Genomic DNA, 21,753 nt, shown 5'->3' on the forward strand with positions numbered 1-21,753 from the left:
GGAAACTCCCTTTTATACAAAACCCACCTCCTTAGGCTGTATTGCCCCACCCAGTACTTGCGGAGGGAACATGCTGATACAATCATGACTCATGCACATATGCGAGGTTTTCCGGGGTTCCTGATGGCCCATTTTCCTGGAACAAAGGGCCATCTCCGGGCCCTTGTCAAAAGGTGGAGGGGGACATTGAGGTTCTTTAGCGGCCATTGCCACCTCAACGATCGGGTGGGGCGCCCAGCTGCCGGCTTGCCTATGATCACCATGCCCTACCTCCGTGATCGCGGGCGCCTCTGATGGCGGGGTTCGGTCCGGTTCCCAAGCCACCAAGGACCGAACCACGACATTCTGCCCCCCCAAAGGTCCATTCTCCAACCCCCCGGGACGGCCAGGATACCGCTTGTGGAAACGTTCAGTGAGTCGGGGCGCAAGGACGTCCGCTGCCCAGACCCATTCCCGGTCCCCCAAAGCGAAGTCCTTCCATTCCACGAGGTACTGCAACTTCCCCCTGTGGAGTCTAGAGTCCAGGATATCCGCCACCTCGTGGTGCTCCCCCCCCGGCAGGACCTCGGGCGCTGGCGGGGAAACCACGGGGTGCCAAACGTCACCGTCCGGAGTTTTTTTTAGAAGGCTCACGTGAAAGACGGGATGGATGTGCCGGAGGTTCTTGGGGAGCTTGAGCTTGACCGAAACTTCGTTGATCGGGGCCAAGACCTCGAAAGGCCCCAAAAACCGAGGGCCTAGCTTCTTGCTGGGCAAATTCAACCGTAGGTTCCGGGTGGAAAGGTAAACTCGATCCCCCGGTCGGATCTCTTCAGCTGGTCGTCTCTTCCGGTCGGCGTCCTCTTTCTGCGCTGCCTTGACTTTGTGGAGCTGCTCCTGCAGCGACTTCCAGCAGCTCCCGGCACGCTTCCCCCACTCGCGAAGGTCGGCCGATTCCCGGGCGGGGACCTCTCCAAGCTCCGGGAAGTGTCTCAGGTCTGTCCCGTAGACGACGGCAAAAGGCGACATCTCCGTGCTGCTGTGGTCTGCGTTGTTGTACGCGAACTCGGCCAGGGGGAGCAGGGGCACCCAGGTGTCTTGATGATAGGAACCGAAACACCGCAAGTACTGCTCCAGTACTTGATTAACCCGCTCGGTCTGCCCGTCCGTCTGGGGGTGGTAAGCGGAGCTCAGCCCTTGCTCGATGTCTAACAGGCGCAGGAAAGCTTGCCAAAACCGGGACACGAATTGTGAGCCCCGATCGGAAATCACCTTGTCCGGCAGCCCGTGCAGTCGGAACACGTGATCCAGGAACATCCGAGCCAACTGTGAAGCACTGGGGACACTGGCGCAAGGAATGAAATGGGCCTGTTTGGAAAATAGATCTACCACCACCCAGATCACCGTTTTCCCCTTGCTGGGAGGCAAGTCTGTTATAAAGTCCATGGAGATCACTGACCACGGCCGGGTCGGGACCTCGAGCGGGTGCAGCAGACCTTTCGGCTTGCCAACCCCCGGCTTGCAGGTCAGGCAGACAGGACAACCACTGACGTAAGCTTTTGTGTCCCGCCGCAGACTGGGCCACCAAAACCGCCGCCGGGCCAACTTCCAGGATTTTACGAAACCGAAGTGCCCGGCGGTCTTAGCATCGTGGCAGAGGCTGAGGGCTTCCCGTCGTAGCCCTTCCGGGACGTAGACAGCCTCCCCCCTCCGCCAGAGACCGGAGTCCAAAATCAAAGAGTCCCGGAGCTCAGCCAGCTCCTCGTCTGTCCCGTAGGCTGCCACTAGGCGGTCTCGGAGCGGGGCGGTCGCCGGGTCGGGCTCCCATTCCTCCCTGGCCCGACGCCTAGTGACGACCCCCCGTCCCAGCTGCTCCTCACCAAACACGGACCTGGTGCAGGGAGCGTACCCCTCCCCATAATGCGGCAGACGGGAGAGGGCGTCCGCGAGGAAATTCTCTTTGCCGGGGATGTGACCAAGCTTGAAATTGTACCGCGAAAAGAACTCTGCCCACCTCATCTGCTTGGCGTTCAGGGATCGCGGTTGCCGGAGCGCCTCCAGATTCTTGTGATCTGTCCAGACCTCGAACGGCTCCTCTGTTTCCTCCAGCCAATGCCGCCATTCGGTGAGGGCGAACTTAATCGCAAACGCCTCCTTCTCCCAGGTAGACCAGTTCCGCTCCGTTTCGGCGAATTTTCGTGAGAGGTAGGCCGCCGGCCTCAGCTGTCCCGCCTTGTCTCGCTGCAGGAGAACCGCCCCGGCTGCTGCGTCGCTGGCGTCGACTTGTACCACCATCGGCTGGGTTGGGTCGACGTGCAGTAGCGTGGGCTCAGACGCGAAAGCTTGCTTGAGGGCCAGGAACGCTGCCTCCGATTTCTCATTCCAGCCGAGCGCTGCGCTGGGCCGCGTGGCGCGAGGACCTCTCCCCTTGGTACCTAGCAGGTCCGTGAGGGGAGCCACTACGGAGGAGTATCTGGGGATGAAGCCTCTAAAAAAGTTAGCAAACCCCAGGAAGCTTTGTAGCTGTTTCCGGGTGCGGGGCCTTTCCCAGGCCAGCACCGCCTGCACCTTCTCGGGGTCCATAGCTATGCCCTGGGCTGAGATGCGGTAGCCCAAATAGTCCAGGGAGGGACGGTGGAATTCGCACTTAGCCAGCTTCACGTATAGGTGGTTTGCCAGCAGGCGCTTTAACACCTCCCTCACCAGGGTCACGTGCTCTTGGGGATCTTGGCTGTAGATCAGGACGTCATCCAAATAAACAACCACCCCCTGAAACAGAAGGTCCTGCAACACCTCATTAATTAGACTCATGAAAACCCCAGGTGCCCCGCTTAAACCGAACGGCATCACTTTAAATTCGAATTGTCCCAATTGACAGTTAAACGCTGTTTTCCACTCATCCCCCTCCCGGATGCGTACCCGGTAGTACGCCTCCCTTAGGTCCAGCTTAGTGAACAGAGTCCCTTTGCCCAGCCGGGCCAGCAAATCCGGGATCAGCGGGAGGGGGTAAGCGTTCCCCGCTGCGATGGCGTTGAGGCCCCGGTAGTCCTGGCACAGCCGACGGGACCCATCCTTTTTCCGGACGAACAAGACTGGAGCTCCCATGGGACTGGAAGCGGGCCGGATGAAACCTCGGGCCAGATTTTTACCCAAAAACTCCCGGAGGTCCTTGAGCTCACCCTCACTCATCTTGTAGATGCGCCCTTTGGGTAGTACCGCCCCCTCTGGGATGTTGATAGCGCAGTCCGTGCGGCGGTGTGGGGGTAGCTCGTCCGCTTCCCGCTCGCTGAAAACGGCTGCGAGGTCTCGGTACTCTGGCGGGACCTCGGGCTCTGGTATCTCCTGCTGCGCCGCCGCCGCTCCCCTGGGACGCGCCGCCGTCCTCTTGTGGCTGGAATTCTCGTGGGGGACCCGATGCCGTGCACCCACCGTCAAGTCGAACTTCAGGGTCCCCGCCCGCCAGTCCACCACGGGGTTGTGTTCCTTCAGCCAATCCAGGCCCAACACCGCCCGATATCCCGCTACGGGGACCTGGATCAGCCACCGCAGCTCTTGGTGGTCCCCTATGTGGATGGCGATAGGACCCACCTCCTCCCCGAAAGGTCCCCCCTGAATCGGGCTGCCGTCCATCTGGACGAAAACCAGGGGAACCTTCCGAATGCGCTTCGGTAGCCCCAAAGCCCGGGCTATCTGGGGGTGGACCATGCTGTGGTCGCATCCAGAGTCCAAAAGAGCCTCCCCCACCCAACTTAGTCCGTTCTCCGGGTTCCGGAGCTCTAAAATTACCACGTTCGGAGGTCGCGCCTCATGCTGTAGGGGTTTTCCCTCGCACCGCGGGACCTGCTGCCCGGCGCCGTCTACAGCAGGTCCTGGCCGTTTCCCGTCGCCTGGGCGCTTCCCGGTTCGTTGCGGAGGTCCTCCGCCCGGCGTGCCTGCTGGGGGCGTGTCGCACCTCCCCCCTGGGAGAGCCCGCGGTCCTCCCCCCCTTGCCGTTGGCACGCTGCTGCGAAATGTCCTGACCCCCCGCATTTCAGGCACAGACCTTCCCGGCGTCTCCTTTCCCGCTCAGGGTTCGGGGGTCGTTTGGGGCGAGAGTTGTCGGGGCCCGGTCTCGGCGCCTCGGCTGACCCGCCTTTGGCCTCCCGGGGGGGTGCGGCGGCCCAACCCAGGCTGGCTTCCAGCTTGGCGACCACAAAACACCACCCCTCCAGTGTAGACAGATCTTCTTCCGTCCCCTTGATCACGGCCCATTCCCTGAGCTTCGGGTTAAGGCCCTCCCGGAAGTACTCGATTTGGGTCTCCTCGTTCCAGGAGAACACCTTGCCTGCTTCCCTCCGGAAAATGTCTATATAGTCCATAACCCCCCTAGTACCCTGTCGAAGTCCCTTGATCCGACTCTTTGCCTTGTCCTCAGCCTGGGGGTCCTGGAATCGTCGGCGGAGCGCGACCACGAAGTCCTGCAGGTCCCGAGTTGCCGGGTCGCCGCGCTCGGCCAACCCTAGGTACCACTGACCCGCCTTGCCCTGGAGACACGAGGCCACCCCCCAGACCAAGTCCTCGGAGTCCTCATACCGGTCTCCATACCTCCGGGCATGCGTCAGCGCGTGGAGGAGGAACTGCGGGAGGTCGTCCGGCGTCCCGTCGAAACGCGCCTTAAGCTCTGGGGGGGAACGTTTTGGAGAGTAGTCCGACCCCCTCCGGATCCGGGATTCTCGGCGTCCGCCGTCTCGTCCTGCTCCGCTCCACCGGCTACCAACTTGCCCAACGACGCCGTGCCGCTCCCTGCCTTGCACGTCGCTCCTGCGTTGGTCCGGCTCTCGCCGCCCCGTCGGCTCCCCCGCTCCCCCGAGATCCTCTGCTGTCTCGCCTCTCCGCTGGCCGTCTCGCCTACTCGGGACTGAAAACTGCTCCGGGTCGGGGTCCGGGGCCCGCTCACCAGTGCCGGGCTCGTCCTCGTCGCTGGAGACGTCCTCACTCGACGCGATCCCCTCCGCCGTTGTATTACCAGTCCCTCCGGGCCCGGCCCGAGCTTGCTCACGGGCTTCAGCTGCCTGCAAGCGCCTGGCCAAGTCCGCCATGGCCCGCCGCAGGTCCTCTAGGGATTCCTCAGGTCCTACCGGGCGAAGCGCCTGCCTCAGCTGGGTGTCCCAGGTTGGGGCCAACCCCCCAGACCTCGGCGCGCTCCCCGCCGTGCTTGGGAACCCCATGGCCCGGCGCCTTCCCTTGGCCGCCGCTGCCGAGGGTCTCGGGGTCCCGGACAGCTGCTCCTGGCCCCCCGATTTTCGGAGGAAATCTCCCGGGGACATTAAACTCATGTTCCCGGGGTTCGTGGGGGTCGAGACCGCCCCGTTGCTTGAAAACGCCATCTCTGGATCCGTCCCGATAAGCGCTCGGATGCGATGCCGACCCTGGAGTTCGGTGGGAAGCTCTTACGATGTCGGGAACCCGCTTGCTAACTGAAAAAACAGGGTGCCCCTTTGAAGAAAACGTCACGCCAGGCCTGGTGAACGATACAACAGGAACAAGCTTTATTTCAGCAACGTGGAGTCCGCTGGTATGGAGTAAGAGCTTCCACTGAACTCCAGGTGGAAACTCCCTTTTATACAAAACCCACCTCCTTAGGCTGTATTGCCCCACCCAGTACTTGCGGAGGGAACATGCTGATACAATCATGACTCATGCACATATGCGAGGTTTTCCGGGGTTCCTGATGGCCCATTTTCCTGGAACAAAGGGCCATCTCCGGGCCCTTGTCAAAAGGTGGAGGGGGACATTGAGGTTCTTTAGCGGCCATTGCCTCCTCAACGATCGGGTGGGGCGCCCAGCTGCCGGCTTGCCTATGATCACCATGCCCTACCTCCGTGATCGCGGGCGCCTCTGATGGCGGGGTTCGGTCCGGTTCCCAAGCCACCAAGGACCGAACCACGACACTTAGGTTCTGAGATCTGATGACATGAGGCTAGCCCGGACTATCCAGGTCATGGCTGCAGTTCTGTAGAGGAGATATTAAGATTATACATTGACGTTCATTTCTCACTGAAGTGGTCTGCGAATTAGCCTTTCCTGGCCATTGTACTACTGGACCTGCCGCGGACCGTGCCCCTGCTACCGAAGGAGCTGCGCACCAATTAGCTGCTGATTCTCTTTGGCTGCTTGAAAGAACAGAATCGTTTTTTTGGAATAGCAGAGTTCAGGCACTTCTGTCTGCCTGGGCAGAAATAGCAAAGTAAAGAGGTCTTTTCAAAGGCAGCCTCCTTCTCCCACCGTTATTGGATAGAAGAACACGAGGTGCTGGCGCCGTGCTATTCCTTTGCCGGAAAATAAGGCAGGGACCAGCAGTAGTCAGCTCCCCTCTGCAATGGTTACGGAACAGTACAAGTGCGAGTAAAATTATTGTGAGGATTCACGTGGGAGTGTGTTGCTGGTACGGGCACACACAATCTCAGCTTCACACCAGGGACTACCTTCAGATGTCGCACACAACCACAGCTGAAGAAAAACGTGCCCCAACCTTGATTCTTGCCAGATCCACGGGTGCTTCCCTCTACTCCTTTCTCACACCAAGAATTAGTGTTAAACGCCCCCTTCCTTTTCCTTGTGACATGCAAAGGGAGTTGTTTCTCTTAGCCAGAATTAGGTGTCTTCACGCTGTCCAGGACCTGAAATGGGGGGTTAATCCGGGTTTCGAAGCCCAGTCACTCGAGAAGAAAGTAAGTTAGTTTTTAAAACCCTGCTGAATCGGACCAAAGGTCTGTCTAATACAGCCTCCTGGTTGCAACAGCAGCCAGCCAGATTTATTTATGCATCAAACTTCATTTATTTAACTTCAACTACCACTTTTATACCGGGTAGGGACCCAAAGTAGTTTACTAGCATCCATTTTACCCTCACAACAATCCTGTGAGGTAGGCTAGGAAGAAGAAGAGTTGGTTCTTATATGCCTCTTTTCTCTACCCAAAAAGTCTCAAAGTGACTTACAGCCGCCTTCCCTTTCCTCTCCCCACAATAGACACCCTGTGAGGGAGGTGAGGCTGAGAGAGCCCTGATATTACTGAAGAAGAAGAAGAGTTGGTTCTTATATGCTGCTTTTCTCTACCTGAAGGAGTCTCAAAGTGGCTTACAATCACCTTCCCTTTCCTCTCCCCACAACAGACACCCTGTGAGGGAGGAGAGGCTGAGAGAGCCCTGATATTACTGCTTGGTCAGAACAGCTTTATCAGTGCCATGGGGAATCCAAGGTCACCCAGTTGGCTGCATATGGGGCTGTGCAGATTCAAACCCAGCTCACCAGATTAGAAGTCCACGCTCCCAAGCCAGTTTGGTGTAGTGGTTAGGAGTGTGGACTTCTAATCTGGCATGCCAGGTTCGATTCTGCGCTCCCCCACATGCAACCAGCTGGGTGACCTTGGATTCCCCATGGCACTGATAAAACTGTTCTGACCAAGCAGTAATATCAGGGCTCTCTTAGCCTCACCCACCTCACAGGGTGTCTGTTGTGGGGAGAGGAAAGGGAAGGCGACTGTAAGCCACTTTGAGCCTCCTTCGGTTAGAGAAAAGCGGCATATAAGAACCAACTCTTCTTCTAACCATTGCACCAAGCTGGCTCTAGGCTCTGATGTAATATAAATAAAATTAATAAAAGTTGCAATGTGGAGCATGCAAAAAAGCACCTCCCTGCACAGCATCTCTTGTGGTCCAGCTTCTCTTTAAAGGGTTTTGTGGGATAGGAGTCATAGTTTGAGGTTTTGCACCCAGGCCTTCGCATGTGGAGCTTCAATGCTAAATGCGATAAAACAGTTGCAAAGTGCTTGGCATTTCGCAAGGCCGATATAAATGATTGCTAACAGTATATACAAGAATTTAATCTCCTCCTAGGGTTGTACTTGAATATTTATAACAAACCATCTCCTTACCACAACCTATTTTCCGTGTTCTAAGATTTGCATTTTACCGTCTTCTCTTGCTTCTCCCTCCCCCCCCTCTAGAATTGCCTCTCGTGAGTCATAAAGGTGTATTGTTAAAGAACAGCAACAAAAAGGTTTTCCACTTGAGATTTTTACTACTCCGTTTCTTTAGCAGAACGTGTGATGAGAACAAAGATGATCTGTAACACGATTAATTTCTTTGCTTCCCCCCCCCGCTTTTTTTTTTAAAGGAATTTAAAACTAAATCAAAAGAATGGGATAAACAAGAGACGCTGTATCAAGACCATCTCGTTTCTTTAGATGCTCAGCGGAAATTGTTGTCGGAGAAATGCAGTCTGTTTCAGGTACTTTTCTATTTTCGGAAAGAAATTAGACCTAAATGAATAATGAGATCTTGGGCGCCCCTGTAACTCCGAATCATTCTTTTATTCCAGGGGTAGTCAAACTGCGTCCCTCCAGATGTCCATGGACTACAATTCCCAGAAGCCCCTGCCAGCGAATTGTAGTCCATGGACATCTGGAGGGACGCAGTTTGACTACCCCTGTTTTATTCAGTTGTTTGGATTGCTCAGGTGCGATGAATACGGGCATGTAACAATTTATGTATTAATTTTGTCATCAAGTCGCAAGTGATTCATGGTGACCCTGTAAGGGCAGGCTTTCTCAGCCTGGGTTTTATGAAATCCTCGGGTTTCGTGATGATCCTGGAAGGGTTTCTTTAATAGGTAGGCATTAATTAATGTTTTAAATATTTTTTTAAATTTGTTAAACATGTATCGGGTAATATAACCATATATGGTCATGTCGCCGCCCCCCCCCAAATGGCCAATAATTGGGCCTGGATGGGTGGGAAGGGGAGGGGCCCCAGGTGGGCGTGTCTCCTGCTCTGCTTCCCAACCATATTCCACACGATCATGCCACTTCTGGGCTTTCTCGAAGACTGAATAATGTTTCAGGGGTTTCTCAATGTATCGGTATTTCTTGTCCATTTTAATGGGTTTTTAATGGGAGTTTTAACTGGACATCTGTAACCCGCCATGAGTCTGCTGGGCAAGGGCAGGTAACAAATTAAATCTTCATCGTCATCTGCGTAGCAACCATAGACTTCTTTGGTCTCCTATCTAAGTTCTAGTCAGGGCCAACCCTGCTTAACTCCTGAGATCTAATGAGACTGGACAAGTCCAAGCCCTCCAGTTCAGGGCACTCAAAGACAGCCCCCCGCCCGATCAGTGACTCACGCAGAGACACAGCGGATGGCCTTGCTGAGGGCAGGTTCACTTTTAAAGCTCCACATTCTGATTTAATATCTGCCTCTTGATTTTAACTCAAAGGGGGGTGAGAGTTGGGAATTCATCTTTCAGACGTTCAGGAAACAATGACAATTGCTGTGCAGTGAATGGTGATCAGGCCAATGAATGAGAAGAGCTGAAGAAACTCCATACGCTGCACACTTGCTTAGCTACAGGTAGGCAGCCTCGTTGGTTTGCAATGGAAGAGCAAGCTGCAGGCCTAATAACTTCTTCAGGATCAACAAGATCTCAGAGCTTTGTCTCTCAAAAGCTTACACCTCTGACACCTTGTTGGTCTTTCATGTGCTCTTGAACTCAGATCTTATGTTTCTTTAATACTCTACCTTTTGATAATTATCAGCGCAGTCCTTTGAAGGGCGACGTCAACCTAAGCCAGGCTTTCTCATCCAGGGTTTCATTTCTTGACAGCCCTGGAAGGGTTTCCCAAATGGATTGTTAATTAATTTTAAAATATATTTTTTTAATTTGTTAAATATTTATTGGGTGACACGACCACATATGGTCATGTCAACTCACCCACCCCTCCTAAAATGACCAATGATGGGCCTGGAGGGGTGGGGGGAGGGGCCCAAGGTGGGCGTGTCCACAGCTCTGCTTCCCAACCATATTCTGCACCGTTGCACCTCTTCTGGGGTTTCTTGAAGCCTGGAGAATGTTTCAGGGGTTTCTCAGTGGTTAAAAAGTCAAGAAAGTCTTATCTAAGCTGCCTGATTCCAGGGGTCTTGTACTGGAGTTAACACTGCATTCCTGGCCCCATTTTCTTCTTGAAGACCCAGTAAGATGAACCTCGATGAAGTGTGAAGTGCAAAGCAAAAAGAAAAAAAGAAATCGCAGGAGGATAATGGCCTCGGGTCACTCACGCTTTCATAATTTGCGTCATCGAATGGGATCGGTGTTTTAGAAGACGTGGAGAATGCAGATGCCTAATTTTTGCAGAGCAGCATAATTACCATAGTAACCGTGTTTGTGCGTATGCCTTACCGGGTGTTAAATCGGCTAAACACCAGAGCATCCCTGCCCTTGGAGGAACTTTGGTTGAAATTAGTAGAACATAATCCAATGAAGCGAACGCGAAGGATGCACCCAGGGGTATTTTGGCACAGCCACACTTGTGCTATGCTGTATATTTCAGTTAGCCGCACTGGGTTGTCACGTTTTAGGACTGGGCTGTCTCATTATTCGATAGTAACTGAATTTCAGCATCCCACGAAACTGGCGTCAATAGCAGAGAGAGTGACTGGGACGCGAGAAGGGAGGGAGTAGATTTTGAAAGCTCGAGTAGTTATTCTTCCGTTACGTTTATATTCCATCTTTCTTCTGTCGTGGGATTCGCACCCAGGCACTGGCCAGACCTTCCTACTTCAAGAAGGTGGCTGCATCCCCTACCTGTAAGCATAGGAGACAGCCCCCTGGGTATTAAGGGAAAGACCATGGCTCAGTGGCAGAGCACCTGCATGGCATACAGAAGGTCCCAGGCTCAATCAAGATCAGGTAGGAGGTAATGTAGGGGGTGAGGCTCTGCCTGAGATTCCAGAAAGCCACCTCTAAGCTGAGCAGACAGTACGGGTTTTGATGGAACATTGCTCTGGTTCTGTATAAGGCGGCTTTATACGACAGCATTACAGCCTGCTTCAATTCATGCCAAATCTGAGTAATTAGACCAGCCTTTCTGCACCTTTTTGCTGTGGTGAAACCCCTGAAATGTTCTTCAAGCTTCAAGAAACCCCGGAAGTGATGTCAGCAGATCACACCTCCCTGCCACGCCCTCAGATGCCTCCCCTATCATGGCTTTCAGGCAGAGTTAAATCAGCTCCCCCATACCAATCCTGTGCTTTAGTTTGCAGCAGCCTTGTTCAAAAAACAACTGGGCAGGGCCAGTTCCAGGTTCTGAAAGGACCTCTGGCCCACGTGTGATCAGGATCTCCATTCTCTCCTCTGCCCACCGCAAGGAGTCCCACTCATGTCTCCCCACCCTGCCATACCCTTGAACAGCCTTCCGCTGCCTCCTCACCACCCTTCTTATCACCCATGCTTACAACCACATGTATGCCTTTCCTTGGTGTCACTGGGCAGTGTTTGTAGCTGGGAGTGCAGCTTGCGCCAACTATGCGCTCTTCCCAGGCAGTGCTGGGCAGCCCAGGTAGCTGGGAGGACACAAGTGAGCTGGCAGGGGATGGGCACAACAATAGGTGGCAGAGGGGATGGGTGGGAGTTGGTGGCAGCAGGCCCTGCCAGAACCTCTGGTCCCTGCCAGATGCCCCACCTCCCTGCATGCCAACTCCAACCCTGCAGTAAGGAGCAGCAAATTCATATTGTCCCTGCCCTAAAAGTCCACATAGGTACTACACATTGGTGCGTAGACCTACTTCTCCTCAAAGAAATTGACTCTTCCATCTGTTTCTCTTTCATCTGTTCCAGAAACAAGCGCAGAATTCCCAAAGCCAGAGTTGTTGCCAAAAGCTAAACCAGAAGGACAGCCCCTGCAGCCAGTGCAAAATGGAGCGCCTTTGCGTCCAGCGGGATGTTTCCACCAAGCCCGCAGAGAGAAACGAATTCTTTATGGAGAAACTGAAGTCCACTGTGAGTGAAATCGCGGTGAGCAGGAACAGGCTGCAGGAGGAAAACCTCAAGCTCCAGCAGGAAGTGAAAACGTACCAAAGGAAGTGCCAGGTAAAGATCCAGCATGGGATCTGATAGCTGTCTGTGCTCTGGAATACTGAGGGTGAGGGGTGGGTGTCCCAGAGTGGGGCTTGGGGCAGTGGGAGGGGGGCATTAGCAGGCATGGTTTCAAGCTGCCCATGTGGTACAGTGAGGGTCAAAGGAGGTGGTGTGGCAGTAGATGAACTCCTGCGAAAAGGGATGAGATAAGATACGTAGTGATTTCATTTATAAGTAATAGGATTTCTCAACCAGGGTTTCATGAAACTCTGGGGCTCCTTGATGGCCCTGGAAGAGTTTCCTGAATGGGTGGGAGATAAATTATTTTTAAAATATTTTTAACATTTCTTAAACCTTTAGCGGGTGATATGATAACAATATGATCATAGAATCACAGAATCATAGAGTTGGAAGGGGCCATTCAGGCCATCTAGTCCACCCCCCTGCTCAACGCAGGATCAGCCCTAAGCATCCTAAAGCCTCCAAGAAAAGTGTGTATCCAACCTTTGCTTGAAGACTGCCAGTGAGGGGGAGCTCACCACCTCCTTAGGCAGCCTATCAACCCACCCTCCCCTCCCAAAATGGCCAGTGATTGGCCTGGAGGGGGTAGGAAGGGGAGGGGAATCTATGCTTCCCAACCATATCCTGCACGATCGCACCACTTCTGGGGGTTCTTGAAGCCAGAAGACTGTTTCAGGGTTTCTCAATGGTGAAAAAGTTGAGAAAGGCTGATATACAGACATTTCAGGCAGTGACCAAGGTTCACCAATTGGAGTATACACAGATCGTGTGTTTGTGGTCCCCACGCTATATAACAGTGGGATGCGAGTTGCAGGATCGCCTCAATTCTCATGTGTACAGTGCCCAGTTCTGTGCATATAGAAATGTAGAGCTGGAAGGGACCCCAAAGGTCATCCACCCCTGCACAATGTGAGAAATTCCCAGGTATCACTACTGGCCGACTCTTCCAATGACCCCTGCTCTGTGGCTAGAGGAGGGACTGGTCCGTGGACAATGGCAGATGGAGGAGGGACTTTAGTAACTCCACCCTGCTATTTTCTCCACTTGAAGCAGTCTGTAAGGCATTCTGTGGCCGGTTAGGGAATTCAACTCATTGAACTCTGGTGCTGGAGAAGACTTTTGCGAGTCCCTTGGACTGCAAGGCGAACAAACCGGTCAGTCCTAGAGGAGATCAGCCCTGAATGCTCTTTGGAAGGCCAGTTCCTGAAGATGAAACTCAAATACTTTGGCCACCTCATGAGAAGGAAGGACTCCCTGGAGAAGAGCCTAATGCTGGGAGCGATTGAGAGCAAAAGAAGAAGGGGACGGCAGAGAATGAGGTGGCTGGATGGAGTCACTGAAGCAGTCGGTGCAAACTTAAATGGACTCCGGGGAATGGTAGAGGACAGGAAGGCCTGGAGGATCATTGTCCATGGGGCCGCGATGGGTCGGACACGACTTCGCACCTAACAACATGCCGTAGGATACAGGCAGGTTTCTCCAGTGAGCCAAACAGCTTGTTCCCCCCACGGCGGGGGGTTGAAACGCTTTCTCCTTGCACACCAAGGTCCCAATTCAAATCTGGCATCATTCATGCAGGAACTGAGGCGAATCTACAATTCCTTTCTTACTCTTATACAGGCTGGGGACTCCTCCAGACTCTATCTGCGTACTCCATAACATATGAACCTAAGAGATGGAAGGCAGGAGGTTTGATGTGTCTCACTACCCTCCCCATAGGCAATTTTTAAAATATTTATTAGTTACCATAAAGGGTGCCTGGGGCGGCTGACGACAAAGTTAAAATGAAACATCAAAAGCAAAACACATATAAAACCAGCAGATCAGCAGGAAGAAACAAGAGAGCCCGAAATAGAACGGAATATTCTGTCCCCGTTTACGGCCTCCCAGAAGCTCACTGCACCCCACCCCCGCGCACACACATGCCCATTGGAGCCATCCAAAGAGAGCGATAAACTCTGAGTGCAAAGTGCATCCAGATTTTATAGAAAGGAACTGTGATCCTGGGCAGGCAGAAAGCTGGTCTTCTGATTGTAGATCTTTCCCATGGAACTGTATGGGCTTCACATATCAACATAAAAGGCCTTTCATGTATGTTCTTCTTCTGTGGAGGAAAATAAACATGTTGAATGTGATGGAAGGGGCCTGCTTGGCCTGTTGACCCTGTTCCACCCTGCCCACTCCAAGGGTTTCCCGGCTGCTAGAGAGGCTTGTCTCTGTGGCTCTCTCGGGTAACCCCTGCCACTTTTATACAGAATTGCCTGCTGAGAGGGTCAGGACTCCCAGCTTCCCTTTACAGTTTTGAAGCCTTGCCTTTGCGTCTCCTGCTGCCTAGCACTTGGCCCCTATGTGGACAATTTAATGCTGGGTGCACCCCTGGAGGAATAGCCACTTGCCAATTGCTAGCCTCCCTTTCCTTAGGCTCCCCTTTAAAATAGCATGTGGGAAATAGTGAAGGTCAGTGGTCCCCAACCTTTTTATCACCGGGGACCAGTCTACGCTTGACAATTTTACTGAGGCCTGGCGGGGAGATAGTCCTTTGGTGAGGGACGTCGCCGCCTGAGCCCCTGCTCCACTTGCTTTCCTGCCAGCGCCCCTGACTTTCCGCTGCCCACTGGGGGAGCGCTGCCAGCAGCAGCTGCCATGCCGAGGGGGAGCCCCAGCCATGGCGGCCGCTGGAGAGCACCAAAGGTGAGCCAGCGGCAGAGTGGCAGGGCAGCCCCCGAGGCAGCAGCCAGGGAGGAGGACGAGGAGGAACCGTGGCCCAGTATCGACTGATCTACGGACCAGTACCGGTCCCCGGCCCGGGGGTTGGGGACCACTGGTCTATATGGTACAGAGAACCACTACAAGCATCCAAAGTTATAAAATATTTTTTTAATGTGCAAGCATATTTTTAGCACAGTACCAGTGAGCAAGGAACCAAAAGAACTGAGTAAAAGTGCAAATCCTTCTGTCTCTCTCATTATACTTGGTAAAATACAGGACAGGCTTCCTTAGCTTAAGAAGTTGCAAATTTCTACCAAATTTCCATTACCTTAAAGTTTGCTCCAGCTCTCCAGGTGACCGCATGGCCAATGGTTTCCTGCCTCAGACCTCATTTAAGATATGTCTTCCCCTAATGGACTCCAAACAAAAGAGAGCTTCCTTCTTACTCTCCTAAGTTTGATTATTTCGGTTTCTCCACCCACTGATGAGTCAAGCTAGATCTCAGAGGCTTTTCCTGGGTATCTGTCTTCATGGAGGGTATTCCTGGAGGCTATCTCCAGATGAGAGGTCACTGCCCTTAACCACTATACCAAGCTGGTTGTTGGAGAGTTTTTAAAATACTAAGACTGCAGGTTGCATTGTGACAGTGATGTCTTCCAAGCCTCACTGCTGAACCTGAAGGCCCCCTTCCCCTGGGAGCAGCATTTCAGGGCTGGCCCAGGAGGGGCAAGGCAGAGAAGGTGAGATCAGGGAGCAGAGAGGTTTTCTGTTGACTGAGATTATCCCTAGGATTCAATCCCTTCTATGCTTTGAATCCTGCCTGATGAAAAGTCCCGAGAACTCAGGGAGCTTTTACTCACCATTTTGTGACACCTTGGATAGACCTCATAAGAAGTCGTCACACCGTTATTGTCTCTGGCCCTTAACGCACGCACGTTTTACTGCAGATTTTCAAAGCGGTAAGCCTTTAATCTTCAATTTGTGCACCGTTCTTTTCCCTCCAGTGTATTTATTCTCCAGGTACAGTTTTTTAAAAAGCACACACTTTTCTAGCATTTTAGCATTCATTCATTGAATGAGAGGGGACAGAAAGGAACACAGGCAAAGAGGGGGGGAACCCCGTTTTCCATATTATCAGCCACTGTGAGAAATGGGAAAGAGTCATACAATCTCATAATATAGGGCCCATGTACAGTGTACAGAATGCATGGTAGAACCCACTGATACTGGCCCTGGAAGCTGTGATCGTTGGCTGTGCGTGTTTGCGCGTGCACATGTTCAAAGTCACCTGCCCATGTTCAAAGTCATCTGCACATGTTCAAAGTCAACTGCACATGTTCAAAGTCATCTGCACATGTTCAAAGTCAACTGCAACTCCACCCCACTTTGCACAGGGCTGCAATTTACATGGGGGAGGAATCGTCTGGCAGAAGTTCTGAAGAGCTTCTTTAGTCTCCTGTCACTAAATTTTAAAAAAATGGAGGGGGTATTTTTGCCAATGCTCTAGCGCAGCTGCACATTAATGCTATTTTTTTGCCTTTCCATGCAAATGCAGGTGGTTTTCTCTTTGTCATTCTCTAATCTGATCCTGCACAGTGGCCATGAGCTTGGCTGGTTTATTATTATTATTATTATTATTATTATTATTATTATTATTATTATTATTATTATTATTATTATTATTATTATTATTATTATTAATTTGATTTCTAGCCCACCACTCCCAATAAGGCTCGTGGCAGGTTAAAACATGCATAAAAACCCCAATAAAACAACCCAAAAAATCTACTCAATAAAATACACAACGGTCAATACACAAGATGTCCAAAAGTGGCGGAAACTCCATATAGAATCATAGACTCATAGAATCATAGCATTTGAAGTGACTTCATGGGTCATCTAGTCCAACCCTCTGCACTATGCAGGACACTCACATCCCAATCGCTCATCTACTGTAATCTGCCACCCCTTTGCCTTCACAGAATCAGCCTCTCCATCAGATGGCTATCTAGCCTCAGTTTAAAAATTTCCAAAGATGGAGAACCCACCACCTCCCAAAGAAGCCTGTTCCACTTAGAAACCGCTCTGACTGTCTGGAACGTCTTCCTGATGTTTAGACGGAATTTATTTTGAATTAATTTCATCTCATTGGTTCTGGTCTGTCCCACCTAGGCAAGAGAGAACAACTCTGCTCCATCCTCTATATCGGTGGTCCCTAACTCCCGGTCCAGGGACTGGGACCGGTCTGTGGCTCCTCCTTGTCCTCTTCCCGGGCTGCTGCCTTGGGGGCTGCCCTACCACTCTGCTACGGGCTCACCTTTGGTGCTCTCCGGCGGCCGCCATGGCTGGGGCTCCCCCTCGGTGTGGCACTGCACAGCTGCTGCTGGCAGTGCCCCCCAGCGGGCGGTGGGAAGTCAGGGGCGCTGGTGGGAAAGCAAGTGGAGCAGGGGCTCAGACGGCAGCGACATCCCTCAGCAAAAGACTACCCCCCCCCCCCGGGCCTCAGTAAAATCCCCTCTCAGTTGTCTCCTCTCCAGGCTAAACAGACCAAGCTCCCCCAACCTTTCTCCATACGTCTTGATCTCCAAACCCCTCACCATCTTTGTTGTCCTCCTCTGGACACATTCCAGTTTGTCTCTTCAATTGGGGTGCCCACAACTGAACCCATCCCACTATCACCTGCGGGGACATAAAAAGGGTTTAAAGCCTGTCCTGTGCATATTACAGACTCCCTCCAGTTGAATCGATCCCAAGCGATCCTTGAGTTCAGCAGTTCGCAGAAGGTCTCTGTGGCTCAATCTCCATTTTAACGTTAGGCTTCCAGAGACGGCCAAAATGTCCTCCCAGGTTTTTATTTGTTAGAAGGTTTTCTGCAAGTGGAAATTTTAGGGAAGTTCTCAGAGGAGGTGAAGAACACAATCGAATCTAAAGCTGCTCTCCAAGTAAAAAGAAGCACCTTGCATTTCTACGAAACGTCAGGACCTTTAATGCGAGAGCGCCACGAACCTTCAAACCTCCGCTTGAGCGAACCATTTTGAATGCCCTGTCTGGCTTTATTTAGAACATCGACGCCAGGCTGGCCGAGGTGAAAAGCCAACTGCAGTCCCGCGAGGACCTCTTGTCCATGGTAGAACTGGAATGCCAGCAGTTGCGGAAAGAAGTCGCCACCGTGGAAAAGTATAAAAATAAGGAAGACAATCAAGTGAAGTACGTATTGGAAACACGGGTCTGCAGTTTGAGAGTGGGGCAATCTAATTACCTTTTTCCGGCAAATTCTAGGGGTGTTTCCGCACAAGGACCAATGTTGCCAATTGGTTCCACAAAGCGGAAACGCTATTTTAAAAAGTGCAATCTCGGCGTTACGCATACCTGCCTTTGTAGTGGAATCCAGTAGCGTTTCATTCGTTCCCCACAGGTTTCCGCTCTCGCAAAAATCGCTAGAAAGGAAGCGATTTTTTCTGTGCTTGGTCCCGCCCCTGGCCGTCAAATCAAACGAACAGCCAATGGGCGGTTGTTATCCTGCTCCCGAAAAGCCCCTTTCCCTTTAAGTAAAGGTTTTTTTTAAAAAAAACACACGTTGCAACGAATATGCCTTGATTCCTCCTAACGTAGAGACCCATCTAGCTGGCGTGTGAGCTGGCGAGTCATCGTTACCACGCTCCCCTGAGTGAAAAAAAAAATCCCCCCCCGCACGGGCGCGATTTTCGGCCGAAAATAAAGGGAACTTGCAAACGGGGCTGTGTTGTGCCTTCTACTACATTAAAGTCGTGCAGAATGGACCTAGATATGGAGCGCCATCCGAAAGAATGTGTATGCCAGTCTATCTTTGCACTTAAGCCCCATTTATTTCAGGGAGATTTCCCTTTCCACGGAGATTTCTCCCACGTAATCTGTAAAATTTATGCTCTCGTTGAAGGAGACAGGTTTATTACCCCCTCCCTGGTATCTCTAGTTGAGTCCCTGGTTTAGTCCCTGGTATCTCTACTTTGGCCACCTCATGAGAAGGAAGGACTCCCTGGAGAAGAGCCTAATGCTGGGAGCGATCAAGGGAAAAAGAAGAAGGGGATGACAGAGAATGAGGTGGCTGGATGGAGTCATTGAAGCAGTCGGTGCAAACTTAAATGGACTCCGGGGAATGGTAGAGGACAGGAAGGCCTGGAGGACCATTGTCCATGGGGTCGCGATGGGTCGGACACGACTTCGCACCTAACAACAACAACATCTCTAGTTGAAAGTGTTCCTATGGTTCATATACAAAACCATCTCTTGTAAATACTGTGGGGCTTTTTGCACGCCTTCAAAATAGCACAATGGTTGCCAATTGAAAACGCTACTGATTTGCTGTTATGCACAACGTCGTCGACAATCTGCCACACACCTGAAACCAATCTGCAAAAAGCGCTTCCTTGTAGCGCTTTCAGGGAAATCCCCAAAAGTGGATTCACCCTCCGGAAAGCGATACACTCCTGCAACCAATCTGCAACACTAGCAAAAAAGACCTGTGCGTTAACATTGTTGCGGTTTCTACAAAGTCCCTCCCCCTGGCTCTCTTCTCTGATCTTCCGGCGAAGCGATCGCCATTTTTTTTTCTCCGAGCGAGCGGGGATAAACGCACCAGCGAGCCTCATTCAGTTTAGAGGCTTCCCCGGCTTCAGTCCCTCCCCTTCAGTCACTAAGCACAAAGAACAGAGAAGCCCGTTTGCTGATGTATTTTCCCTTTATTTTTTATACATTCATTCAGCCGAAAATCGGGCCCGTGAGAGGGGGGGGATTTTTTTTTTTCACTCGGAGGGAGCGTGGCAACGATCAAACGACAGCTCAAACACACCAGGCAGCTGGATGGGTCTCTCCGTTGCAACGAATTAACACAGATTCGTTGCAATGGGTCTGTTTTTTTTTTTTTAACCTTTCTTAAAGGGAAAGGGGCTGTTTGGGAGCATGCTAACGGCTGCCCATTGGCTGCTTGACGGCCAGGGGCGGGACGAGCTCGGCAATAGCGCTTCCTTTCTAGCGATTTCTGCCGAGACCGGAAGCCTGTGGGAAACGCTACAAAACGCAACTGGATTCCACTACAAAGGCAGGTATGCATAACGACGAATTCCACTATTTTAAATGGCGATTTTTCATTCAGTGACCAATTTGCTACAAAGATCCCGGTACGTAAAGCCCCTGTGATTCCACCCACCAATGTGGCTCTGATTTGGTGCATGATTATCTGGTATAGCTAAATTCAGAGACCAATGATATTTGGGGGGGGGGGGGAATATAAGCTTTGAGCACCCAAACTTATAACTTCCAAAATCTATTTCTCCTGAAGATGCTACTGTATTCGACTCTAGCTCTGCCATTGCAATTCAACACGGCCACTTCCTGAAAGTACCCCTGGCATATTAAGAAATATCCCGGATTGGAATTTCAAATTATCTTTAATTTTTGGATGAGGTGTTTCAGAGCTATCTCAAGGCATTTCTTTAACTTAAGCTTTGCCTGAAGGACTGCCAGTCAGCCTATGTCCCCTGAAGAGCATTCCGCTCTGCAAATTCCAACCAGTTGGTGGCTCCTGGCCCCAAGGAAGTATGTTGGCCTGAACCAGGGCCAGGATGTTTTCAGTCCTGGCCCCTTCGTGGTGGAATGAGCTCCGGAAGGAGCTGGCACAGTTCTGCAGGGCCTGCAAGATGGAGCTCTTCCGCTAGGTTTTTGATTGGGTCCAGTGATAATAACAACTGTGGCCTTCCTCTACAACCCCCCGCACACACACACACACACACACACACACAAACACTGGGTGACTCCTAGACTGGGGACTTCTGGGCAGCGAATATTTGGAGGCTGCTATTGCTTAATGCTGCTATTGATAATTTTAAACTCACTTTGTATACCACCCTGAGCCACATTGGGAGAGCAGTATAGAAATTTAATTGATAATAATAATTCAAAGCAGCAGCTGGATTGGGATCATAGTGCTGGGGCCTGATTCAGACCAGTAACATCTGTGCTACAGGAACTGTCATTTCACTCTCTTCATCTCCACAGTATAAATGGTTGCCCCTTCCCGGAGCAGCTGTTTTTGTGGATGGCAGCCATGTCCTCATACAATAACTCCAGAAGATATTAGGCTCCCACTCAGCATTGTTTAGCACAGGGGCCCCTGAGCCTTTTTGGCCCATAGGCACCTTTGGCATTCTGATACAGAGCAATGGGCACCAACACAAAATGGCTGCCTGAGGAGGCGGAGCCAGCCACACAATGTCCGGTAGTGAGTTTATGCACAACGCTAGCAGTAAGTCTTCAACATTTCAGGCAGAAGCTAGTGCTGAACAGGAGGTTTTTTAAAATGAACACCTCCTTGAAAAAATATTTTCTTGCTTACGGAGCTTACCTGCGGTCATACAGTGAAAATCCTCATGCTGTGATGGCAGCTGCTGCCATAGCGATATTTAAAAATATGCACAGCTTGTCGGATCTCCAGTGGCGAATCAGAAGCCCTGCTGGACAAACGCCTCACCAGGCTCCGCCTACTTGCTAAAAATATTTTATGGACACCAAGAAAGGCGTTGGTGGGTGCCTACGGGCACGAAGTTGGAGATCTTTAGTGTAGCGTGTTGGAGGAAAGCCAGTCTGTGTTTCTTATGCTTTATTACAGTTTCTTAGATTCTTAGATGGAATTCTACTCATGTTTTAGCTGACCGCTTCCTTTTTCATTTTTAATATATTCTGCTCCGTACCTTGGGGGGGGGGGAGTAGGGTGATTATGCTTGCTTTGTAAACTACCTAAAGCCACCCCCTCCCATTTTGTTGGGTAGGGGGAAGATTGGATCTGTTATTATTCTTTTAATAAATCAGTATTTGCTTGGCGGGGGGAAGACAGGTTTAATAAAGTAGGTAGCTGGTAGGTTTTCTTCTTTCTGCTGCTATCATCAGCCGTGTGTGTGATTTCAGCGGAGGAAATGTCATTGGGAGAAAAACCGGGGGGGGGGGCTTTCCCAGTGCCATAGCCCTAGTCAAAATCTTGCCTTCTTGCCCACCCCACAGTGCTTTTTAATGATAAAGGCAACTCCGGGGAAACAGACCTCCCACTTAATCTGCAACATTTATGCCCTCACCAGGCAAAATTAATGCCTGGTACTACAGGCCCCATTAATCCTTAAGCC

At 51.6% G+C, this 21,753-nt stretch overlaps 1 protein-coding gene across 3 annotated transcripts in view; it reads left to right on the forward strand.

Annotated features, from left to right (window-relative positions):
* DEUP1 (deuterosome assembly protein 1) overlaps positions 1 to 21,753 on the forward strand; it is a 71,760-nt gene that overhangs the window by 22,471 nt on the left and 27,536 nt on the right. For all 3 annotated transcript variants that reach the window (XM_077341433.1, XM_077341435.1, XM_077341434.1), the window contains 3 exons: positions 8,135 to 8,248; positions 11,633 to 11,884; positions 17,664 to 17,809. In XM_077341433.1, the coding sequence (XP_077197548.1) occupies positions 8,135 to 8,248; positions 11,633 to 11,884; positions 17,664 to 17,809 (512 nt within the window). The remainder of the gene's footprint in view (positions 1 to 8,134; positions 8,249 to 11,632; positions 11,885 to 17,663; positions 17,810 to 21,753) is intronic.

The sequence above is a fragment of the Paroedura picta genome, chromosome 6 (assembly GCF_049243985.1).
Source record: "Paroedura picta isolate Pp20150507F chromosome 6, Ppicta_v3.0, whole genome shotgun sequence".
Classification (NCBI taxonomy): domain Eukaryota; kingdom Metazoa; phylum Chordata; class Lepidosauria; order Squamata; family Gekkonidae; genus Paroedura; species Paroedura picta.